Source organism: Staurois parvus, unplaced genomic scaffold, assembly GCF_062004578.1.
Source record: "Staurois parvus isolate SC_StPar_1 unplaced genomic scaffold, SC_StPar_1.0 ptg000734l, whole genome shotgun sequence".
Taxonomy (NCBI): Eukaryota; Metazoa; Chordata; class Amphibia; order Anura; family Ranidae; genus Staurois; species Staurois parvus.
In genome coordinates this window covers 3738388-3764878 of record NW_028318530.1, presented here as the reverse complement: position 1 = coordinate 3764878, position 26491 = coordinate 3738388, and the positions used below count along the sequence as shown (strand labels likewise).

Below are 26491 nucleotides of genomic sequence, written 5' to 3'. Positions count from 1 at the left end.
TGAGCCCAGGGGTGGACTGACCATTTGGAAACTCGGGCACTGCCCGGGGTCAGTAGGGGGCCCCATGAGATGTCCCTGGTACCTTTTTCATAGGCTTTTTTGAGTTTGGGCAAGGACACAGGGGCCCTATGATCCCCTATTGCCTGGGGGCCCCATAAGTTGTCAGTGCGCCCCTGCTTGAGCCCATTCCTGATCCAGCACTGTGCATGAGAGCAGAGGCTCTCCTGACTCTATCTCCCTCCCTGAGCAGATTGATTCCAGCAGATGCCATTGACTCCCACTGTTGTCAATCAAATCCTGTGATTAGGGAGATGGAGCAGGACCAAGCCATCCTGTCTGTGTCAAGCCGCAGAAAGGGCGCTCAAGAGCAAGCCCACACCAGTGCCCCCATAGGAAGCAGCTTCTTATGGGGGCACTCGCTGAAGAGGAGGAACCAGGAGAGCCAGCAGGGGACCCAAGAAGAGGAAGATCATGGCTGCTCTGTGCAAAACCATTTCACAGAGCAAGTAAGTATGACTTGTTTGTAATTTTATTAGAAAAAAAGCAGATTCAATATCACTTTTAAGTCTAATTACTTTGCAGTGGTAATAAAGATTAGAAATAATGATAAACGATATAAAATGTTTTAGGCTTAAGTCATAAATATACCAGAATATGCATATTTTTGTCAAAACGGATATGCAGCAATTATAATGTGACACTGCTAGGAGGACGTGTGCAATGCCAGCCCAGATAGTTTTGGATGCACTGTGGAAGGGTTAAAACGTCAGGTTTTTTATGTTGTTTGTGTCCATGTTTATGGCTGGCCATTTATTTATGCAATTTTGGGTTGAAGAAAGAAAATCGCTTGATTCCTCCACAGTTAGTGTTGATGGGGGAATCCCTCCTGCTGCGCTATTGTATTCTGACAGCAGGAGGTTTTCCCGACATCAGAATACAATGATCACTGCTGCCGTCTATAGCCAGCGGCAATGATTGTACAAAAAAATAAATGGGCTGGTTCTATCAATAAATTGAATTCAGTACCACCAGCCTGCCCATAGATGGATCGAAAATTCGACCGGTTTCTTTATTTCTGGTACTTTATATAGCGCTGTCAATTTACGCAGCACTTCACATACATATTGTACATTCACATCAGTCCCTAACCCTCAAGGGGCATACAATCTAAAGTCCCTATCTCACATTCATACATACATATACTAGGGCCACTTTAGACAGGATCCAATAAACCTACCAGCATGTCTTTGTAATGTGGGAGGAAACCGGAGGACCCGGAGGAAACCCATGCAGGCACAGGGAGAACATGCAAACTCCAGGCAGGTGGTGCTGTGGTTGGGATTCAAACCAACGGCCCTAGTACTGCCAGGTGGAAGTGCTAACCATTTAGCCACTGTGCTGCTCAGTTCCTGCTGAACTGGCCAAATTCAATCTGTTTATGGCCAGCCTTAAAGTTATTGTTCTGTTAGATTTTAAAAGCTATCTGTGTCTTCTTTAGTAACTTTTATCTCTACATAGAGGGAAAGTCTCTCCAATGGGACAATAGCAATCAAATCCAGAAGAAGAATCTAGACTTTCCTTACTCTGCTAGAAAGTATATTTGCAGTCTGTTTCCTCGTTGCGGGGAATTCCATTCACTGCATGCTCTTCCTGACACCTGTGTTGTGCTTTACCCTAGGTTCACACCTAAGCGTTTTCCGCAGTGTTTTGTATTTTGCAGAAATGGACTACAGTCCATTTAACATGGTTTCCTATGGGACACGTTCACATCTCCACATTTTCACCCAGTGCATTTTTTGGAAAGGGTCAAGGAATGTTTGTATTGGCCAAGGAAGATGTATTTACTGCTGACCATAACAGTACCTTGCCACTGGGAAAATCCACTCATTGGCTAGGAAGGGGAATCTGCAGTAGTCACACACACACACTATATATATATATATATATATATATATATATATATATATATATATATATATATATATATGTACAGTAGGGATCGAAAGTTTGGGCACCCCAGCTAAAAATATGTATTAATGTGCATAAAGAAGCCAAGGAAAGATGGAAAAATCTCCAAAAGGCATCAAATTACAGATTAGACATTCTTATAATATGCCAACAAAAGTTAGATTTTATTTCCATCATTTACGCTTTCAAAATAACAGAAAACAAACAAATGGCGTCTGCAAAAGTTTGGGCACCCTGCAGAGTTAATATCTTGTACTGCCCCCTTTGGCAAGTATCCCAGCTTGTAAACGCTTTTTGTAGCCAGCCAAGAGTCTTTCAATTCTTGTTTGAGGTATCTTTGCCCATTCTTCCTTACAAAAGTCTTCCAGTTCTTTGAGATTTCTGGGCTGTCTGTCACGCACTGCTCTTTTAAGGTCTATCCATAGATTTTCAATTATGTTGAGGTCAGGAGATTGTAAAGACCATGGCAAAACCTTCAGTTTATGCCTCTTGATGTAATCCCCCGTGGATTTCGGGTGTGTTTAGGATCATTATCCATTTGTAGAAGCCATCCTATCTTTAACTTCAGCTTTTTCACAGATGGCATCAAGTTACCATCCAAAATTTGCTGAAATTTTATTGAATCCATTTTTCCTTCTACTCGTGAGATGTTCCCTGTGCCACTGGCTGCAACACAACCCCAAAGCATGATTGATCCAACCCCATGCTTAACAGTTGGACAGAGGTTCTTTTCATTAAATTCTGTGCCCCTTCTTCTCCAAACGTACCTTTGTTCATTCCGGCCAAAAAGTTAAATTTTACCCTCATCGGTCCACAGAACATGTTTCCAAAATGCATCAGGCTTGTCTATATGTTCATTTGCAAAGTTCAAACGATGATTTTTGTGGTGAGGACGTAGAAGAGGTTTTCTTCTGATGACTCTTCCATGAAGACCATATTTGTACAAGTATCTCTTTATAGTGGAATAGTGTACCACAACTCCAGTGTCTGCCAGATCTTTCTGGAGGGATAGTGCAGTCAAACGTGGGTTTTGAATTGTTTTTCTCACAATCCTGCAAGCTGTTCTGTCTGATATTTTTCTTGGTCTTCCAGATCTTGCTTTAACTTCCACTGTTCCTGATGACTGCCATTTCTTAATTACATTCCGAACAGAGGATATTGACATCTGAAAACGCTTTGCTATCTTCTTATAGCCTTCTCCAGCTTTGTGAGCGTCAACTATTTTCAGTTTCAGTTTTCTAGACAACTGCTTAGAAGAACCCATGGTGCTGATTGTTGGGGCAAGGTCAGATGAGTCTGGGCATTTAAAACCTTTGAGATTGACATAACCTGGTCTTCCCAGACGATGATTGAGAACAATCCATGACACTGGCAGGTCTCAGCTTGGCAAAGGGGGCAGTGCATGCTAAAAATTCTGCAGGGTGCCCAAACTTTTGCAGACGCCATTTTTTTGTTTTCTGTTATTTTGAAAGTGTAAATGATGGAAATAAAATCTAACTTTTGTTGACATATTATAAGAATGTCTAATCTGTAATTTGATGCCTTTTGGAGATTTTTCCATCTTTCCTTGGCTTCTTTATGCACATTAATACAAATTTTTAGCTGGGGTGCCCAAACTTTCGATCCCCACTGTATATATATATGTGTATATATATATGTGTGTGTGTGTGTGTGTGTGTATGTATATATGTGTGTATATATATATATATATATATATATATATATATATATATATATATATATATATAATTTTTTTTTTTTTTTTTTTTTTAATGCATTCAGTGACAAAAAGGTTGTATAGGATATGATCATATTATGTCCATGGGTATCTTTAATGTTTAGAACTAGACCGGTTTCTCATTCAATAGTTTAGTATCTTATACTCTGTTAGAAGCATGCAGTTGCTGGGAGAATAAACGATTTTTAAGGTATTTTTCTACCTTTCTGGGCTTCCACTTCACCATGGTTCAGCATATTGTCTGTAGATGAGGGGTTTCTGACAGGTGGAGTGAAGGACTTCACCAGATCAAATGTCAGAAAAGAATCACAAGCAGAGCTATCTATGAGTAGCCATACCCACCGCACTATATTTATTGTTTACTAAAATAACTACGTAGATCTGCCTGATACTATATTTCGGTAGTCTTCCATTCTGATGTTTGTCAAAAAATGTAGTTCTGACTGACAACGGTGTAAATTTTCAGAGGTGAGATGCAGATTGAGTTGTCTGATTTCTTTTGTTATTAGTGCTTAAAATGTTTAACAGTACAAAAAAAGTGTAAAACCCTGGAATAGTAATCATGTGTCCTTACAGGTCCAAGCATACTTATCATCATTGAACGAGGAAAAGCTGGAAACACTTAAAGCAGAACTTATCGCAATCAAAGACATTTTCCTTCAGAAAGACTTTGACAATGGAGAAGAATACAGCAAAGAAGGTACCAGTATTTTTAAGGCCCTGCTCTATATAATAAAGAACATTTGGAGGTAACTCATAGCAAATTAAATTGGACACTATGGAGGGTTTTTCCTAAAACTGGAGCATGCAAAATCTGATGCAGCTCTGCATGGACACCAATCAGCTTCTAGGTTTATTGCCAAAGCTTAATTGAACAAGCTAAAGTAAGAAGCTGATTGGCTACCATGCACAGGTGCACCAGATTCTGAGTGCTCCAGTTTTAGTAAATCTACCCCTATGGGTTGCAACAGTTTGTAATTTATTATTTCAGCTGCTTTATTGAGTTGTGAACATTTAAAGTTTAAGTGAACCATCACCATATAAAACAATCCATACAGTTTAAAATAGAAATCAAAGGTAAAACATTTGTGTATCGATATTTTTACCAAACTAGCTAGAGAACGGACCACACTGTGCTCTCATGCCTAGTGTGGTAAGCTTTTAACAGGAAAGCAGAGGGACTGGCAGGAACACAAAACTAATACAGCACTACAAAGAGAACAGGATACTTTTTCATACAAGTACATCATACAGCAGGCACATACAGTGCCTTGAAAAAGTAGTCATACCCCTAGTATGTAAATGAATGTGGCCTCAGGGACGTGCCTGGAGCAGCGTTGGCTGAGACCACATTCTTCTACATACTAGTGCATTGGGTTGGTGAGCGGCGCCTTTTCTTCTCTTTGCTAAAGCTTAAAATCTGAGCTGTGTATGGCAGCTTAAAGGTTTCGTAAACCCAAATTTCATATTTCCATTACAGTGTCCTGAAAAAGTATTCATACCCCTTGAAATTTTCCACATTTTGTCATGTTACAACAAAAACGTAAATGTATATTATTGGGATTTTTATTTGGGACTTAGTCAGTAGAGTTCACCTTTGTGTAATTTAATCTCCATATAAATACATCTGTTCTGTGAAGCCCTCAGAGGTTTATTATAGAACATTAGTGAACAAACAGCATCATGAAGGCCAAGGAAAATGCCAGACAGCTCAGGGACAAGGTTGTGGAGAAGTTTAAAGCAGGGTTAAGTCATAAAAAAATATCCTAAGCTTTGAACATGTCACAACACTGTTCAATCCATCATCCAAAAATGGAAAGTGTGTGGCACAACAGCAAACCTACCAAAAAATGGCCGTCCACCTAAACTGACAGGCCGGGCAAGGAGAGCACTAATCAGAGAAGAAGCCAAGAGGCCCATGATAACTCTGGAGGCTCAGGTGGGATAATCTGTCCACAGAACAACTATTAGTCATGCACTCCACAAATCTGGCCTTTATGGAAGAGTGGCAAGAAGAAAGCCATTGTTGAAAGAAAGCCATAAGTTGTCCCATTTGCTGTTTGTGAGAAGCCATGTGGGGGACACAGCAAACATTTGGTAGAAGGTGCTCTGGTCAGATGAAACCAAATCTGAACTTTTTGGCCTAAAAGCAAAACACTATGTGTGGCGGGAAACTAACATTGCACATCACCCTGAACATACCATGTCCACCATGAAACATGGTGGTGGCAGCATCATGTTGTGGGGATGCTTTTCTTCAGGAGGGACAGGGAAACTGGTCAGAGTTGATGAGAAGATGGATGGCGCAAAATACTTGGCAATCTTAGAAGAAAATCTGTCAATAGTCTGCAAAAGACTTTAGACTGGGGTGGAGGTTCACCTTCCAGGAAGACAACGACCCTGAACATACAGCCAGAACTACAAATGGTTTAGATCAAAGCATATTCATACGTAAGAATGGCCCAGCCAAAGTCCAGAACTAAATCCAATTAAGAATCTGTGGCAAGACTTGAAAATTGCTGTTCACAGACGCTCTCCATCCAATCTGACAGAGATTGAGCTATTTTGCAAAGAAGAATGGGCAAAAATTCCACTCTTTTAGATGTGCAAAGCTGGTAGAGACATTCCCAAAAAACTTGCAGCTGTAATTGCAGCAAAAGGTGGTTCTACAAAGTATTGACTCCGGGGGACTGAATACAAATGCACACCACACTATTCAGATATTTATTTGTAAAAAATGTTTAAAACCATTTATCATTTTCCTTCCACTTCACAATTATGTGCCACTTTGTGTTGGTCTATCACATAAATTCCCAATAAAATACATTTACATTTTTGTTTGTAACATGACAAAATGTGGAAAATTTCAAAGGGTATGAATACTTTCAGGGCACTGTATGGGAAATATGAAATTTGGGGTTTACTAATTCTTTAAGCTGGCCATACACAGCTCAGATTTAAAGATTTATCAAAGAAAAGCGCCGCTCACCAACCCAGTGCATTAATATGTAGAAAAATGTGGTCTCAGCCAAGGCCGCTCCATCTATGTCCCTGAGGCCACATTCATTTACATACTAATGTACTGGATTGGCAAGCTGCACCTTTTCTTCTCTTGCATAATGCTCTCACACCTCTGAATAATGCACTGATGCTAGCTCCCTTCCCCAAAACCAGTGGGGAGATCATTGTCTCAGCTTAGAGCTGCACTGCAAGTTTCATTTGGATCAAATTTTAAGCTGTTGGTGGCCTTGTTGGCACCACCCGGCTTAACGAACTTCAGTTGAAAAATTGAAGGACCTGGGAGGAAAATTATCAACCAAACAGTGACTGCATCTTATTCGATGCAGTCAGTTCTTCAGGTATTCAAGCAGCCATGATTTTAGCAACTGCTTGAATACAGTATTGCTAGTCTTAAACCATAAACGTTCAGCAGGGACAGGCTCAATTTCAATCTGTGTGTGACAGTCTCTGCTTGACATTTGATCAACTTCTCTTGAAGAGACATGCTTGAAATTTTTGCTCAATCAGCAGTTGCAGACAATCCAAGTCCTTCTAGGTCCAAAAAAACACAGAAAAGGTCTGCATACTATTCAGTTTTTTTCAGAGATAAACAGGATAGATTTCTGGTAGTCAGGTGTAAATGGACACACACCTGTTTACGTCCGCCTGCCCATAGACCTCAAAAGGGTCTGTTGGGGTCCAGGTGAAAGCTAAAGAATAAATAAGAATGTCACAAAAGTGACATCAATACCATTCGGCTTTGACTCTGTAGCATTCTGCTTCTTTTTGGAAGAGATCTAACTATGTCCAAGTATACCTGGGAAATTGATGTTTATTTTAATGTACAGGCTTGCTTCTAGTGCCTACTATGTAAACTCCTGAACTCCGTGTAAAGAAGGAAAAACTTCTGCACAATCCACTAATACACACAGGTGATGTTCTATGTATCTTATGTTATCAGACACATTTGATACACAGAATATCTGAAATCTTTACACCCATGTTCCTGGGTCACTTTGACAGCTGTCAGCAGCTGTCTGTGGGCCTCTGTTCATCTCTATAATGAATGGAGATTATTGAATGGCACATAATATTGTGCTATCAGTTTCTAAAAACTAGGGAGGCATACTGGAGGAGAGTGGAATCGTAAAATAAGGTTGTGTGTCTTCATACTACAATGACATAAATGGAGGCATGATTCTGCTAATTTGGGTAGGTAGGTTTATGGTATAACCAACAGAGGCTGCAATACCTCCACCTGTGAGATACTCCTCACTTTTAATTTCAAAAGCAAAAATGGAATCCTCTTTGAAAGTGGTAGTAAAGAACATTTGTTTATGTTTTACCTACAGGTCGGCCTATAATAAGGCTTACCTTTAAGGTACTGTAAATATCTCCTAAACGTGCACTATTTAGGATAGTGGTACTCAACCTGTGGCCCTCAGAGCCCTCAAATGTGGTCCTCAACCCCAAACCAGGGAAATGCACTTTCTATTATATCCTGGTAAATTGCAGTGCATCAATGTGCAGGCAATCTTTATAGGGGGCTCAGGAAAGTAAGATCGCATTTACATTTGTGGTTGGGGGGGTATAAAACCCTGTAGTTGAGATGTTTTTACCACACCCACCCAACCACTGGTGTAGCATCAGGGATCACAATGGAAACACCCATCCCAGGGGGGCCTTTAAGCCTCCCTATCTCATACTCTGTTTTACACGTGGACAAGCGGGGTGCCATACACAGGAACTGATCCTCTCCATTTTCCTCTTGCATCTGTTGAAAGCTCACTTTTCATCTTCTACCTCCTGCTAGCATTTATTATTATTATACAGTATATAGCACCAAAGGGTATGCTCAGCACTGTACAGTAGCAAGGGGGACAGAACATGAGACAAGACCGTAACAATACACTATATGAGGGGATTGAGGGCCCTGCTCTTTCGAGCTTACAATCTAGGAGGGAGGGGAAGGTGGTACAGGAGGAGATGGTTGTGGGGGATGGAGTGGTGGGAGGAGTGGTGGGAGGAGTGGAGGAGGTTAGTTGTTAGGTGAGGTTGGGTGTTAGGTGAGGTTGGGGTAGGCTTCCCTGAAGAGGAGGGTTTTCAGGCATTTATGTTCATTATGATATTCAAAATAAAAAAAATAATTGTGAACCATTTCATTGTGGTTTGCAACTGGTTACCATATCCCTTAAGTGGCCCTCGCTCTTCAAAAGATTGAGTACCTCTGCTTTAGGAGATATTTACTTGTGCAGCTGCCATTGATGTCACCGCATACCCGTGCCATTTCTGCAGATCTGTGCTATAAACTTTGACGTCATCACGGCTTTGCCATTCAAACTGCTGGAGCCTGTGAAACCAGAAGGAAGACCAGGGAAAGATGGAAGCCCTGTCAGCGGTGACAGTGTGCCGCTGGAGGGCTTTGTTTTAAGGTATGTTTCACATAATGTGCTAGTATGCGGTGTGTACTAGCACATTATGATATTGCCTTGCAGGGGAAAAGGTTGGTTTTTTGTTTTTGTTTTGTTTTTTTACTTTTCCAGTTTACTACCACTTTAACTATTCCAATCCTGTATTTTTTGTGCAGAGGAAGAGAAAGAAGAATTTGCCAGCATGCTTACTGAATTATTATTTGAGCTCCATGTTGCTGCTACACCTGACAAGCTAAATAAGGTCAGTTCTATTTTCATTACATATGGATGTATTATGTTGCCTATATTTGCATTTTAGGCTGTTTGACTTCTTGTTCTCTTTTCTTTGTATTATAGCCATGACTCTGTTCTATAGGTTTTCTAATAGTTTCGGTTTTGCTTGATTGCCCTTAATTTTCATTTCTGATTTATTTACATTTTGGTATCTAAAATGATATCCAATTTAAATAAAATATTTTTGGAAAAAAAAAATGATATCCAGTTCAGTCTTAGTGCATTCCTCTTTGCAGGCCAGGAAAAAAGCCCATGACTGGTTGTCTTCAGGAAGCCTGTGCCCAGAGGAACCACCAAAGAACCTAGAGGCAGATGGCCTGGAGGTGACAGAAATTGTGAAAGAAGATCCTAAAGAAAGCAGTGAAGAACCTAAAGCTGAACCACAGAAAGGCATCACCACTGAAGTAAACATTTTTTTAATAAAATAGTACAAGATGGGCATCCTGCTGTAGTATGTATAGGTGATCATTGATGAAAGAAAGCTAAAGTGAATATTCATTGAACTTTAATTTGCTTTTTTTTCTTTTAATTCAGATACAGATGGGTGAAAAGACTGTTAACAGCATCATCATATAAAAAAGTGTTTAGTAGATATTATTTTAATCAAATCTGATAAACAATTTTTGTTATGTGGATGCTGTTAATAGACTTTTTCATGCAACTTTATCTGAATTAAAAGAAAAAAAAACATGAAAAGAATAGTGCCCGGCGACTTCATTAGTTGGTTTAGGATGACATTCACTATAAGCGCAGGATCAGGCATTCCACGCACTGAATATTCACAAGGATGATTGCTGTGAGCTGGGAGCCATCACGGCCGGGATCGTCACTGACGGACATACGGTCATCTTTGGAACATTTACACCATTCAGATGTCTTGCTTCTTCTGAGCGTCTCATCACCGTACTGTGGAATTTACGCCTTCTTTCACAATGAACTTCATCACCACAAGCTGTTCCATGCATGTACTAATGCCATCTTGATTATTGGTCTCTGGACTGATCCACATGTGCGCTACCTAACAGTAATCGGACACACTTGCCTCTTATGAATGTGTGTAGTACTGCCAATACCTGTAAAATGCAAAAAAAGTCTGTGTGTGTGTGTTCACATCAGTCCCTTCCCCCAATGAGCGTACAATGTAAAGACCCTATCTTACATGCAGATACTGAGGCTAGTTTAGACCGGAACCAATTTAATGGTGTTTGCTTTGATCTCTCTGGCTTTTGCAAAGTGAGGTACTGTCCTGGGACAAGTATGCAACCCAGGAAAGTCAAAGTGACCTCAAATATGATAATCTGGACACCACCACTGAGTCAGCAGAATAGCTATGGATCATTATGACAGCCAGGAAACTACATTCAGAAAGAGAGATTGACAATGGCAACGTCCCATATTTCTTCACTGCAGTTTCATTCGGGAGGTTCAAAAGATAAATGGCTACATTTGCATTTTAGGTAAAAAAAAACTCTTTTACTTTATTGAATTGAATTTATATTCAGCAGAGGTCTGCTTGTTTTATGATACCTGGGATCTTTGGTCATAAATTGAAGTTTGAAAAGTCTGTGTTAATTCATTTGAAGCATTCATAAATATCCTTTACTGTGAACCTGAAAGTAGGTGGCATTATTAACTCTACTCCTTCTCCTGTGTTCAGGATGTATACATGACATCTATTGAAAGTCTGGCTGAAATCACTGCTCGCTGCATCGAACAGCTTCATAAAGTGGCAGAATTGATTCTTCATGGACAGGACATAGAAAAGCCAGTGAAGGACCAAGCTGTAGTCTTAACAAAGTGAGTGGACGAAATGTGTTTCATATATATGTTATTTATGTTGATTATATATGTTATACTGCTATTGGTTTAAGTAGGGCAGAAAATATATACAGGTTTCCCATCATAGATCTCTTTGATTAATCAGAATAGATCAGAATGCTACATGCAAAGTTTATGAAGATACAGAAGTCTTGCATGGATACAATATTGAAGGTGAGGGGCCAGGTACCTCTTGGCTCCGTCCATGTCCATGGCTGGCTCTGTTACCTCCATCCCTCTTCTCTGATCATGCATGTTCTTTTAGGCTAGTATTATACTAGCTAGTGGAATTTATACTCCATGCAGCAGAAATATACAAACGGATCCCTTGTTATCACTAGATGACAATATAAGGTATATTCTACTAAGTAGATACATTATAGGTTTCTTAAAATATTGTGTAGCATGCTGTTGACATATACTGCCATGCTGTATCTTATCCAAGCTTTTCTGTGTCTGTTTCTTTATCCTCTGCTTCAACTTCAGTCTGCCAAAAGTCAAGACCATTCTCTTTACCACAGTTCGGGCTGAACACCACCTGCCCTGAACAATCTTTGTTGTGAGATAGCCATTGCAAGCCAAGATGATAGAGAAAGAGAGGCTTCCAAGTATAGGATCTAAGATAATAAAATTTCAGCAAATGTATCACAATAGCTTTATTGGGGGGAAAAATGTTTTCTTTGTTTAATGTTCACTGGTATATTTCTGTGCATATTCTTTTAGATTAACTGGTGCTATGTGTAAAGAAGTAACATCCTTATCAAAGAGGTTTACAGGCTGTCTGACCACTGTTGGGGTGAGTATTCAGTATTTTGTTGTCTAAAGGTTATAAGGAAGAATTTGACATTTAAAGTAACACTAATCAATTTTCCTTATTTTCCATTAATATCCACTCATTAAAGTAGAATTGCAGTCACAATCTATCTAAGGCTAAACCTACTCCCACCCCCATTCTAAGCCTATTCTATCCAAGCCTGTAAAGAAAAGATCTGTATACTTACCTATTCTGAAGCCGTTCCTGTCCAGTCTCATGATCAGATATCAGCAGCAGGTTCTGTGTAGAGGAGGGGCAGGCGAAAACAGATGCCACATAGTAAGTCTATGGGCAATGTCATCTCCCAGGCATTTCCAGCCATTGTTGGCTTTCTCTCCTGCACACAGAAACCACCTCTAGAGACTAGACTGGATCGGCTTCAGAATAAGTAAGTTTAGGGATCTTTTCTTTACAGGGTTAGATAGAATGGAGTTGGAATAGGTTTAGGTCAGTTAGGTTGTGACTGGAATTCCACCTTAATGGCCCTGTAATCTACATTGGCAAAAGTATTGGGACGCCCCTACAAATCATTGGATGCAGGTGTTCCAATCACTTCCACTGCCACAGGTGTATAAAATCAAGCACCTAGGCATGCAGACTGCTTCTACAAACATTTGTGAAAGAATAAGTCGCTGTCAGGAGCTCAGTGAACTCAAGCTTGGTACCGTGAGAGGTTGCCACCTGTGCAATAAGTCCATCTGTGAAATTTCCTTGCTACTAAATATTCCATGGTCAACTGTTCATGGTATTATAACAAATTGGAAGCCACTGGGAACAGCAGCTCAGCCACAAAGTGGTAGGCCACGTAAAATGACAGAGCGGGGTCAGTGCATGCTGAAGCACACAGTGCGCAGAAGTCGCCAACTGTCTGCAGAGTCAATAGCTAAAGACCTGCAAACTTCGTGTGGCCTTCAGATCCGCACAACAATGCTCAGAGCACTTCATGGAATGGGTTTACATGGCCGAGCAACTGCATCCATGCTTTACATCACCAAGTGCAATGCAAAGCTCCCAATGTAGTGGTGTAAAGCACGCCACCACTGGACTCTAGAGCAGTGGAGACGTGTTCTCTGGAGTGACAAATCACCCTTCTCTGTCTGGCAGTCCAATGGATGTGTCTGGGTTTGGTAGTTGCCAGGTGAACGGTACTTTCCTGACTGCATTGTGCCAAGTGTAAAGTTTGGTGGAGGGGGGATTACGGTGTGGGGTTGTTTTTCAGGGGTTGGACTTGGCCCCTTAGTTCCAGTGAAGGGAATTCTTAAAATGTTACTAAACTCAGGACCCTACATTCACTATATCTGGTCTCCCACAGTACACTGAGCATGGGAATGCATTTATTTTAGTAAATATAAACTGCTAAATACATTTTCCCATCTGCAGTATATAACAGTCATGTGACTTCTATCAGTGTCCAGCAGATCACATGTTAAAGCTTGTAAAAGGAGTTTTTTTCTGCTCTGGGAGGATGCAGAACCCCTGACCACTGTCTGGACAGTGCTGATTGGCCCTGTGCTGATCACATGCACTCTCCCAAGAAAAAAAAAACCTCTATAGCAATACACCCCAAACTGAGCATGTGCAGAGTTACTCCACACGATATGTATTCTCCGGCGATAAGAGGGGGACACTCGAAAAAGGGGAGGATCAGAGAAGTCGGGATCAAACAGCATTTTTACACAATGCAGACGATTAACCCCTTAGGTTCCACAGTGAGGTATGACCAGCATGATTTACTGCATATACAGACTGATTTTACTGTTGTGGGTTTAGTAACACTTTAAGGCGTCAGCATTCCAAGACATTTTGGGCAATTTCATACTCCCAACTGAGGGAACGGTTTGGGGATGGCCCCTTCTTGTTCCAACATGACTGCGCACCGGTGCACAAAGCAAGGTCCATAAAGACATGAATGAGCAAGTTTGGGGTGGAGGAACTTGACTGATCTGCACACAGTCCTGACCTCAACCCGATAGAACACCTTTAGGATGAATTAGAGTGTAGCCTGCGATCCAGGCCTTCTCATCCAACACCAGTGTCTGACCTCACAAATGTGCTTCTGGAAAGATGGGCAAACATTCCCATAGACACATTCCTAAACCTTGTGGACAGCCTTCCCAGAAGAGTTGAAGCTATTATAGCTGCAAAGGGTGGGCCAACTCAATTTTGAGCCCTGTGGACTAGGAGACTGGGATGCCATGTGTGTGTAAAGGCAGGTGTCCTAATACTTTGGGCAATATATCGTATTTTACATGACATTTGTTTCCTTGTGTGTTTTTTTTTTTCTACCTCCTTGTAATGTCCTCTGTGAGCTCCCACACCTCATTTTCTACCCAACTTCCCTTTGTTTGGAACAAGCAGTGCATCTTAGCTGCGGTCCTGTCCACTGCTCTATGTAAACTATAAATCCCATAGTTCATAGTCTATGGTCAACCGCAGAAGCGAGCATAAGAGGGTGGCTACATTCCTAAATAAATGGGACCATGGAGAACAAACATGGCCACCCTGTAACAGTCAGATCACAGCAGCAAAACAAAGGTTTAGCATGGACTGGACAAATTTCGATCCATGTATGGGCAGGCTGGTTGACAGATCAACTTGTGTATAACCAGCCTGTTGGAAAATTTCCTCTCAATCAGCACTATTATCTATAGCCGGCGGTGCTGATCAGTGTGTTCTGATGGCAGGGAGGTCTCCCTGCTGTCAGAATACAATAGCGCAGCAGGAGAGATTTCCCTGCTGGTTGAACAAAGGCTGCACAGTGATTGTCCTATTACTGCTCCTCTTTGTGCAAGTTTGTAACTCAGATCAGATTTATAATGACTTAATAAACATAATACAATCCCTAGAATGTTTACTGTGTACTTGAGTTATATCTCAGCAGTTGTCTGACAAGGACATTGAATGCTCGAAGTGACATACAATTTTCCATTAGAGGGAGAGTCTAAAAACTGAATATTTGACAGTTATGACAATATATCCTAATACAAGTAGTAAAATGTTACACGAAGGGCTCATTTACATGTGCGGCTACATTGCCATCCCACTGATCCACAGTAGGCTACTTTATAAAGTGCTTCTGAAAGGCACCTGCTTTAGCCCTGAAAATGGCAAACCAACACATCACAACTGTTTGCACTGCACACAGTTGCAGGGCGGTTGCATTGCAGCCCCATTCACTTGAACAGATTGTGTTCAGCTGTATTAAATGCAACTGAATGTGACATGCTGTTAAACGTTTGCTGCGGTCAAAAAGCAGACTGTAGCTCTGTGTAGATGGACAGCTGGGGGGTGGTAGAACCTCAACTTACTCTCCTGCTGTTACCAACCCCTGGTCGCCCATGTGAACAAGTTTTAAAAAAGTTACACTAAGGCCGACCATAGATCAACTTGTGTACAACCAAGGGTGCCCATACATGGACTTCAATTTGGCTGGTCCCTGATGAACCGGACACATTTTGATCCATGTATGACTGGCTTTAAATGCGTACTAGTTGAAAATACTCGATTTCCATTTAACATGGTGTTGTGCTTCACAGTCATGCAGTGAGTAGACTTTGTAAATTTTGGCTCGTGATTTACATCATTAATGCATGTTCTAGTAAAGTTATATTTGCTTAGATTAATACTAGGTGTGCAGTTTATTTTACAGCATGTAATTATTGGAAGATATATTAATTATAGAATGTTTGCTTTACAGAGCAAGCTGAAGGCAGAAGTCTTGAATCCTATGATCAACAGTATACAGTTGGAGGTAATCTCATACTCTGTGACCTTACTTCCTATTTTTGACAGGTGTCAGACTGGGCAGGAAGTGGCAGGAAATCCTCCCAATGGGGAGGCAGGCAGCATTAAAACCAAAGTGTTTAGTAGCATAAAGGTTTAGAATCCCTGAAGGGGTTTTATTGCTGTCTACGTATGCGTATGCAGATTTACCCTCGGTCCTGTCTGGATCAGACTAGGAAACTGGGAAAGCTCTCCTCAATAGGGCATAGACAACACTTGGAAGTAGTATTAAATTCCACATCCTAAACAGTGTTTTAAACATCTCCCACTATGTAACATGCATGGTATGTGGGCACAAGCACTTACCTATTCACCTCTACCTGTTCCAGGCCCCTCAGTGCAACTTCTCCAAACTCAATGAGATCACACACTCGCCCAGGTTTCAAGTAGCCAATTTGCTTGGTGGAGGGTTGTGGCTTGTCTGTTTGTATGGATGCACATACATTTAACATTAGTCCTGGCTGGGAGCGTGCACGCAAGTGTGGCTCCATAGAACTCTTCATGGAAAAAGAACCACCCTGATCTGGATTTCAAACAGAGGCTCTAACCCTGCCCTACCATTTCCACTAACATACAATTTTGAGGACATACTTTCGGGGTATGTCCCCTTCTTCAAAGTCCAAACAGTACTATTACAAATCACAAAGTTTAAGCAGAATGTTAGAAGGGATTGAGAAAAAAAAAAAGGCTACAGATAAGATACATCATCGCTCTTGATGTATCTTATCTGTAGCCTTTTTTTTTTTTTTTGCCTCAATCCCTTCTAACATTCTGCTTAAACTTTGTGATTTGTAATAGTACTGTTTGGACTTTGAAGAAGGGGACATACCCTGAAAGCATGTCCTCAAAATTGTATGTTAGTGCAAATAAAAAAAGTATCATGGACAGTACTCAATTGTTTCTGCCGCAAATGCACTAATACGGCTACAATCACCTCAAGCTACCATTTCCAAAAATTAATACATGTTTTAGTTTTTAGTTTAATACCCAATTAATTAACTGCCTACAGCACTGTTTCCATCAAAAAACAAACATACCTTGATGCATCACCTTGCTCAGAAACACCCCTTCATGTTAGCCTAAGTGTACACATAGGCTTTTAGAGGAGTTTAGAGGCAGGAAAAAAAACACTGCCAGTCTGCCCAGGAGTAGCAGCAACTTGGCAGAAAAGCGACTGATGCTTGTAATCGCATGTAAACACTAGACGTATTTAGTGCTTAAGCGTTAATTCATTTTAATGTCCAGAATAAATTAATATTCTGGCCAATGAAATGAATTAAAGTCCAAATGCTTGACGTGGCTAAATGAAGTTAAAATTTTTACAAACGTCAAGCAGTAAGTAGGAAAGACATCTAGGAGAGATAAAGAAACGGAAAGCATCCATGAGGCTTATTTGTGACAGGTGAACATGTATAGGCGACTATAGGAAATGCACATTATTGTATTTTTTCTGTTAAATAAGCACTGCAGATCCTAAATGACTGACCTTTGTTTGTTTTCTAGGGAAGTAACAGCACAACTTATATCCAGGATGCTTTCCGGCTGCTGCTTCCCATACTGCAATTCTCCCATATTCAGGCAACCGCTTCTAAAGCCTAGCACCATCTACAACCTGAGCAAAGTCACAGCAAAGCTTAACAATACTGTTCCAGTTGACTGTGATTTAACCAATGGGAACAGCTCGCTGCTGTCTGCCGTATGCAAATTTGCACATCGTAGCGTTAAAGGTTTTGGAAAGTGTTTCATAAAGTCGATGATTTTGTGTAGATATTTAATAGTCTGATCTGCAGAAAGTAGAACACCACTGAATACCAACAGTTTAGCTTTGACTAAAAAATAAGTAGACAGCATATTATTAAGAGACCTTGTAATTTATATTTTGCAGCTATACCCAAAATAAAAGTCGACATGAAACGTTCATACCAAATAAATATTAGTCCTCCTTTAAATTAATGAAAGTGCTGTCTTTCAAAGTATGAATATCTGGTGAATGTGCTAGTCCATGGTATTTTCTGCTGCAGAGTGAAGTCAATGCGGCATAGTCATCCTGTGTAGTGGCACCTTTACATACCCTGGGATAGAGAATTGGTACGTCGGATAACCCTCCACCCCTTCTCTGCCAATCAGAGCAGGACAGATATCCACCTGACCCAGGGGAAGGGATCCTACTGGATGTATTGTGTCACTTATCACTCCACTTTCTTTCAATGGACTAAAGAACTTGGAGGCCCTTCTGATGTGGCCATGAAGGCAAAGAAGAGGATTACAGAGCTCCAGGAGGAAACTAAGTAAAAGAGAAATATGGAGAATGCTGCAACAGGGAGGAGAGACTAAATCATAAAAAGTAAAATGGCCAGAGAGAGACTTTAACTGCAGCCTATTGATAAAAGCCTCTGAAATAAAATTGCTTCTGCTCTTGGGTTATGTACAGCAACCTACTGTAATATGAATACTATAATAATATTTAATACTACTTTAACATTATTCGTAGTATAACTATATTGCATTGGAATGTAGGGTATGTTGATAATAGAGAAATATATACGGCTTCTTGCACACGGTTGCTTGAGTCCATTCAATGTAAGTGTACAATCCAAACGCACACATTCCTGCGTTAAAAACGGCTGTGTGTATAAGTGGGTGCTGCAGCGACCATCGGCTGGAACCGAACAGAATCAGCAAGGGAGAATGTCACCAGCACACCGAGGATTACCAATATGGCTCCAAAAGTTTTAATGAACGATCACATAGTTACAGTAAGGCAACGTTTCAGAATCTCACAGGATCCCTTCATCAGGCATGTGACAAATTGTGACAGAAACTGGAGAACTATTTAAGAAAACCATCCACCAATCATAGTGAAGTGAAATGAGCCTGGCCCCGCCCCATGATGTCATGTTCCCTCCAAAAATGCATTCAAATCAATGGAAACAAACATTACAAACTGCGAAAATAAACCATAAAACAATAATCAATAATTCAATGTAAGTTGCGGCATTTCCCAACCCCAGCATGGAAAGCCTGGGTGCTGCAGCTTGTAGGAATGCGAACATGTTAGATGTTCCACCCTAAAAAATGGGTGGAACATGTAACATATTCCTGAAGGTGAACATATCCTTTAATGGTCTAACAAATGCTACTGTCAGGTATATATATATAAAAAAAAAGAACTTTAACGAGGCTGATTTTTATATTGTGTTTTTGGAGATAGGCATAATGTTTTGCCCAAAGTACTCAGCCCCCAAAGCTAAACTGTGTGTTTTCAGTGGAGTTCTCCTTTTATGAGCCTGATGTAACATGGTAAAAAATCTATGCATAATTTAAGTGGAAGAGAAGTGAATCTTTGGTGTTCTGGAGAAAGTCAAAGAATTTATTTTTTTCCAGAATTATATAATTATGTAATTGCTCATGCTTTGAAATGTCTATGTAGCACAGCAGCTAGTCTATGACAGATTATATATTATGAGGTTGCTAAAGCTGGAGAGTGCAAAATCTGGTGCAGCTCTGCATAGAAACCAATCAGATTCCAGGTTTTTTCCTCAAAGCTTAATTGAACAAGCTGAATTTACCATGTACAGCTGCACCAGATTTTTTACCCTCCAGGTTTAGTAAATCAACCCCTATGTATTGTTAGCAACATTCCATTGAGTAACTGTTTACAAAAAAGAAAACATTTCCAGAATTGTTTTTTTTTTTTTGTTTTTGGGGTTTTTTTTGTTTCTAAAATTTCACTTTTTTTTTGTATTCGAGCAAATAGGGGTAATTGAGCCAACACAATATGAATGAGCCCGTTGCACATGACGAATTATTAGCAGTTGTGACTTTTATTATGATCAACTCCTAAAGCCACAGCAAAATAGAAAAGTTCTGAAAGTATATACTGTACATGTGCTATAATTATTATGAATTTGAATGACTTTAAATGTAAAGGGGCTTACATGGAGATGTTGTAAAATGGTACACCACTTGTTGCCATTGGGTGGGGAGCAACAAGAAACTTTGTAAGTTAATAAAATGTGTCTCTTTGAAGACAAAAACTCCTCTTATCCTCTGAGGAACTCTGCTGAATCATTTCCTCCAATGAGGAACCAATTTTCTTATCCCTTAATAAATAAAATATATTGTAGCAAGCTACATCTTGTTTTGTGTGAATCTTTTAAAGTAAAATGCCAGTTTTTTGAACAAATCACTATACTGTGCATATTTAAGACACAAATCAATTTCGACCCTTACTACAGGTGCCTCCCAACCCTTTAAGAGCTTTCTGATGCCTGGAGGTGGGTGGGGTTTCTGATCATGTAACCACCGTGATTGGCTGTCGCAGCAGTCACATGATCGGAAAGCTCCTGATCTCAAGTAGAAACCTGGAGCTTTCTGTTAGCCGCCAATTAATGTGCCTGGAGCAAGCACGGCGTGCACTATCGGAACAACTCATATATGCGTACTGATGCGAAGAAGTTAATATCATACACAACCCATTATGCATTGCAATATTTAAATATATATTTATAAATAAATAACTTTTCCAGTTTATGCACCAGCCAGCTGATTTTCTAAAAGTTATTTTAAAAAAATTCTCTTCCTTGCAACCATAGTTACTGTACTTTTGTAGTGAAGAATTTTCAGACTTCTCATCCCCTACTTAAGTTACTGATTTTTTGCTTTTGCTTAGAAATTTGCAGAAGTGAGCATTTTACCTTGTAATTATGTAGGCATCCCGTCACTTCACTTTCAGCACATTCACTAGCAAGTTCTGTCTCAATATCTACAAAGCAGAATCTGAAATGTTTAAAATCAAGTTAATTTTAGCACACTGTAATTGTGCTTGGAGGGGAATTGACTTTGCATTGCAAGGTACTACAATACCCATCTACAATGTCTGACCATGTGTCATGATTATGATGTACTTTGCAGGGTGAAAAGCCCTTTTATGACTGTGTTCACTAATCACAGTTTAGAGTAAACACGAAGGAGTCTATGTATAAAAAATAGACCATATTTTGATTAATATAGTGCCATAATGCAGTATTTCTCCTGATTGAAAGTGGTATTAAACCCAAAACCCAAAAATTTTAATTATTGCCGCTTACCCACCCTTAGATGTGGTGGCTGCATCAGTTTTCGTTTCTTTGGCTTTTCCCCTTTGTTTTCACCTGATGATGTGGCCAGTAAAACACCTCCAGTATTAGTGAGACACCACTTTGGATGAACCAACACAGGAGGTGCAGCAGCATTGTTAGTCGGGGGGGAGGGTAGTGTTAAATGTATTAGCAGGTTTAAATAAAGTAACACATTGAAGCCAAACTCACACTTTATAATCAGTTCCAGCAACATTTTGTTTTCCTTTTGGGATAAAGGTTTTATATGAATAAATAAAAGCTGTTAAATAGATAAATGGTTTGTCTCATCCATGCAAACTGATACATTCTGCTGGATAGTTTGTGCTTTGAAAAACAACAGACTTGCTGGCTGGATTTCCAGATGAAAATGGAAGAAAGAAATCCTAAAAAAAGAAAACAAATGCAGCCATCACATCTAAGAATTGGTAAGCTGCAATATAAGAAATATTTGCTTTTGGGTCTAATAACACTTGAAGCATTTCAGAAAAATACCACATTATGGCCAGTAGATGGAGCCAACAATCATAGGAAATCAACTTGTTAAGCAAAAATATGGTCAGAATTTTTGAGTGCTGTGCAAATGCCTGTGGTATTCATCTGTCATAGGGGCTGTGATAAGGGCTATCCCTATGACTACGTGCATCGCACGAAACGCGTCAGGGTGGCTGCAGCAACTGGACATCTAACACAGCCATCCTGAATATATGGTCAGTAACTTTTTGGAACTTTTTTGAGATTTTGAAATTTACCATTACACCCATTATCCTTGAATAAAAGGTACCTTAAGCAATATCACACTATGTGGTCTCTTATTGGGCACTCTGTGTGCCCATTTGGAGAAAAGATGACCCTGATGGTGATACCTGGTAGCGGATTCTGGTGACCTTTTCTGTGGAGCTTGGATGGGGATACGTATGGTATCCTGACCCGAGACCTGATGACCTATCTATAGCCTGGTGACGCAGGATTAATTATTGTGCATTTTAAACGCACATCTGGTGAGTTGCGTTTTTTATCAGGGTCCCTGATGAAGTCACGAAGTGGGCATGACGCAACTAGTCGGTACGTGGGGAGGAGCTTCCGGTAATCGTGGTGACATTTCCGGCGTGGGGGCCATATTGGAACACCCTGTGTATTACCCATGCAGTACACCCATAGCATGTGGTAGGAGGCTGGAAGATTCATCGTTTTGTGAGTGGAAATCTACTTTTTATACCTATTACCAATAAAATTACTGGTTGCACTATGGAGGGTCTCTGCTTGTGTCTTACTATGACCCTGGGAGGAGCTGGCTGCTAAACTGGTGGACGCTGGAGGAGGAAGATACTTTCTAGAGAGCGATCCATACTGATAGGATCGTGTGATCCTGAAAGCGTGCTGGCCCCTTGGGGTCTAAGGAAGGAGGTGAGGGGGCATTTTGGCTGTTAAGGATTGTCACGTGTGAATCACGTACACTGCACATAATTTTGCATGAAGAGTGGAGTGTGAAGTTCATCATTAAGCACAGCATCATCAGTATTATTATTAACTTTGGACTTTTTCTCGTATTTGAACTATCGTTCATTCCTTTGTGCACTTTTTGTGTGGCACTGTTTATTATTAGTATATATGTTATTATAGTATAGATTACTTTATTTTCACGTTTTTGCACGAGATATTCCTCATGAGGGAATACATGCATGACACTGTATATGAATTGAGTATCTTGGATTTATTTTGGGGATTGAGTATATATATGTATGTGTGTGTGTGTGTATATATATATATATATATATATATATATATATATATATATATATATATATACATACATACATACATACATACATACATACATACATACATACATACATACACTGCTTTAGCGTTTTTAGGGGCGTTGTGAAAGGCAGAGGGGCTTTCCCACTGTCTTGGAGGCTCTAAGGAAGAAGAGAGTTCAAAAACTTAATTCTTCTCCTCAGTACTCCAGCGATTCTCTCCTCGATTCTCCACCTCTGGGCTGGAAAGTCTTGGAGGGAGAATTTTCACAAAGATTGCCAGTGAAAGGCTGACAAAGCTTCTTCATAAACTGGCTGTTTCTGTGTCTGTCAATGACAGATTCTCTGTGTGCTGAGAAGGTCAGCAGAGAACATGTTCTCCACTGATCTTTTCTGTTTCATAAACCACTAATGTACTGAGATCAGCAGTCATCCTCAGGATCACTGCTGATTTCAGTTTCATAAACGGATACCTTATTTTTTAATTTGGTGCAGTAATAGCGCTTCTTTGTAAACATGTCACTATAAGCAAGTACCTAAATCTGCTGCACATGTCAGTAAAGCTACAAAAACAGGCGTCAGGGATTTCAAGCCTGGTGCAGGCCATTTTAAATGTCCATACCACCAGAAATGTGTCACCAAGATTTATTGACTAAATGTTTTGTAAAACCCTAGCCTCAAATTGACTTGATTTTCTGGAACATCTAGATGTCCTAAAATACAGATGTATGGATTACATACAATGCTAATATGTTGAGTAACTTCTTTCCAGTACTGTAGCTACACTACTTGGGACATCTCCAAATACCATTAATAAAATCTCATTAGCCACATCTAGTACGGATATGACTGTCTCGGAGACCTGCTCCATAAAGCAGATTTCAACACATCCTGTGGGCAATAAATAGCTGAGTTACTCTCCGAGAAGCTGATATTAAGACAGAGGGAATAATTCTTAGGTTCCATGCACACTAGCATTTTTTAAGCTAAAAAATATTCTGGATAAAAAATGTTGGAAATAGCATTTTTTTTTGGTAGCAATTAAGGCCGTTTTTACAATACATGTAGAAAAGAGCTGTTAAGAGCATTTTAGTAGTGTTTAGTGTTGTTTTTTTCTGCTGGAAAATGCTCCAAAAAACTCTACAAAAAGAATTTTTTCTGCTCCTAAATGCTGAAGATTAAAAACATGCTACTAGGCTAACATTGTGTGCATGGACACATAGGATAACACTATTCAGCTTCTAGGAGCAGAAAAAATGGTATTGTGCATGGAGCCTTAATATATCTGACCATTCATCTTCTATATTCCTTATGACTTTGGAACATTGTTTTCTGCATTTCAGAAGATATTTCATCAAATATTTCTAAACTTAAATGTTGTATATAGAGAAGATGACACACCCTTTTCACACTGAAATATCACCACATCCTCTATTAATGGAATCGTAAAGTGGAGGTCCAGTCGAAATTAAAAAAAAAAATAAAAGTCAGCAGCTACAAAAACCTGTAGCTGCTGACTTTTAAAAAAATGCACTCACCTATCCCACGTTCCCGTGGAGTCCTCATACCGGCCGGGTTGACTGACTATCCTGTCTCTTCAGTGTGGGCACCCGGCTGTGACAGCTTGTGACTTCACAGTTGGGTGCCCACTACGCATGCGCGAGTAGCACTGAGCTTTGTGAATGGTTTTGTAGTCTTCTGCAACCTGTCACGTGTACCAGAAGACTACAGGAAGGGAGGGCAACTTTCACTTGCGATCGCCTAGGCAATAACAGCAGAAGTGGGAGAGGGTACCTGTCAAAATCGGGTTCCCCCACGCCCCAAAGGTGCCAATCCTTAACAGGGAGCAGGGGACAAACCCTTAAGATGGAACTTCGCCTTTTGGGTGGAGCTCCACTTTAATATTGGCATTATCTTCCCTTGGGAACCTATTGTATTTCACAGTTTTAGATACTGATAAAACTTAGCAGAAATCTCTTCCCATAGCTGTTGAAAATAACTTTAAATAATTATTATTGTACAATTTATAAACTGCCAGATATCCTGTTGTTCCATTTTGCCCCAGCTCCACTTCCTTATATAATAAGGAATAAGCCCACACTGGTGTAAAAGAAGTAAACCCCTTTATCCCTATTAGATTCTTGACCATTCTCCAAATTTTATCTATCAATTAAAAAGTAGGAGTGCCATCCTGAATGTGAAAATTCTCTTTCTCTATGTTCTCTAATAGGTCTGTCTCTCCCACACACGTGCTTTACAACTGATAAGGAGGATGAATTCTTTACCCCAACTCACAAAATGTACTGTGCAGCTAGATAAAATAACCATGGATTGGGGGTACACATGCCTCCCTCATCAATTGGACCTTGTGTCAATGGTTTTTACCCTCTCTATAAATACTACACACTAATAAATCAAGAAATACATCTAATGATTGGGGTATCTAAATTATCTCTATAAGATTAGGGCTACAGGCTATAGATAAAGGAAATTAACACTGCAAATTACACAGTGGTGGAACTACTGCCACATGACTGCTATTGGGCCCAGGCAGGAGGTAAACACTGTCAGAACTCCAAGGATCAAGGGTGGACTGGACCAGGTGGCAAATGTAGCTTGTTTGGGCTGCCAGTCCATCCACCTTCTTCCTATGTCTTGGACCTCCGGCACCGGGTCCTGGAAAGCGCATTATAGCACCTGTTGCTGGTAACAGACCTCAGCTCAGCGGAGCCCCAGCACAGGAAAGTGGGAATGTCTATTCTCACTTCTTGTTTTTGGTCATATTATGTGATAAGAGTTGCAAGGCAATTCTGCGATAGACTGCCTCAATGTGTTCTTTATCTACATTGGGAAGAGGTCTGAAGAAGTTGTATAGTAAGTGAGGAGAAAAGAGTCTGAGCTGAGAACTGAGGCGGTTGAAGAAGAAAGTGGGAGGTTGATCTGAGGTTTGAAGATGTTAAGGAGAAAGGACTGGGCTTGATCTGAGGTCAGATGGGGTTAGGGAGGAAAGAGGGGAATAATCCAAGGTCTGAATGCGTTAGGGATAAAAGGAGAGCGCTGATCTTAGACGGAAAGGGCACATGATCGGAGGTCTGTTGGTATACTCACACACATCGAAAATGGAAAAACATTTGTCCTTCCTCTAATACCGACATAAAGGGCATTTTTTTTTCTTCCACTCATGCTGGACACTTTGTTTTTCTCACCAAAGCTAGGAAATTTTTTTCAACAACTGATTCTGGGATTGTTTTTACAACCATTGATGCCATGACATCTTCAGACTATAGACACCAGAGCAGTTTTTCCTCCCACTAATTCTGGGTCATTTTTCTTATCATGACCACTGGTAACAGCATTTTTTCTTCCACTGATCAATGATGTCAGACATTTTGCCACTGATCACCAACAGCAGGTTTTTTCTTCCTCCTACAGACCAATGACACTGGATATTTTTCCTCCTCAACAATGCTGCTGGAAATTTATTTCCCACTGACCACCAATGCTTGTGGCACGCTGAATACAGAATATATTGCGGGTACAAGGAAATCAGCAAACCTGTGCAGTGTATACAGTGACTAGGACCAAACACATTTTACCTAATTAAAAAATGTGTTTGGGGACCTACAGTGGCCAGAGATCTGCCATACAGCAACATTTTAGAACACCATCAGAGCTGTACTGTAAGTATCTACCTTCTTCTTTTACAGGCTGGGCTTGCTGATCTTATGTTGAAGAGACATTGGTACCTTGCCAATGTAGGGCTAAGTGGCAGTCTTTGCAAAAGGACC

General features: G+C 40.3%; 1 protein-coding gene across 2 annotated transcripts in view; it reads left to right on the top strand.

Moving 5' to 3' along the window:
• The window catches only part of FAM114A1 (family with sequence similarity 114 member A1), a 44623-nt gene extending 24663 nt beyond the window's left edge, over positions 1-19960 (top strand). For both annotated transcript variants that reach the window (XM_089654050.1, XM_089654051.1), the window contains exons 8-14: positions 4283-4406; positions 9294-9379; positions 9648-9815; positions 11069-11208; positions 11953-12025; positions 15741-15794; positions 17330-19960. In XM_089654050.1, coding sequence (XP_089510176.1) covers positions 4283-4406; positions 9294-9379; positions 9648-9815; positions 11069-11208; positions 11953-12025; positions 15741-15794; positions 17330-17425 — 741 coding nt within the window. In that variant the 3' untranslated portion in view covers positions 17426-19960. The remainder of the gene's footprint in view (positions 1-4282; positions 4407-9293; positions 9380-9647; positions 9816-11068; positions 11209-11952; positions 12026-15740; positions 15795-17329) is intronic.
• The last annotated feature ends 6531 nt before the right edge of the window (positions 19961-26491 follow it).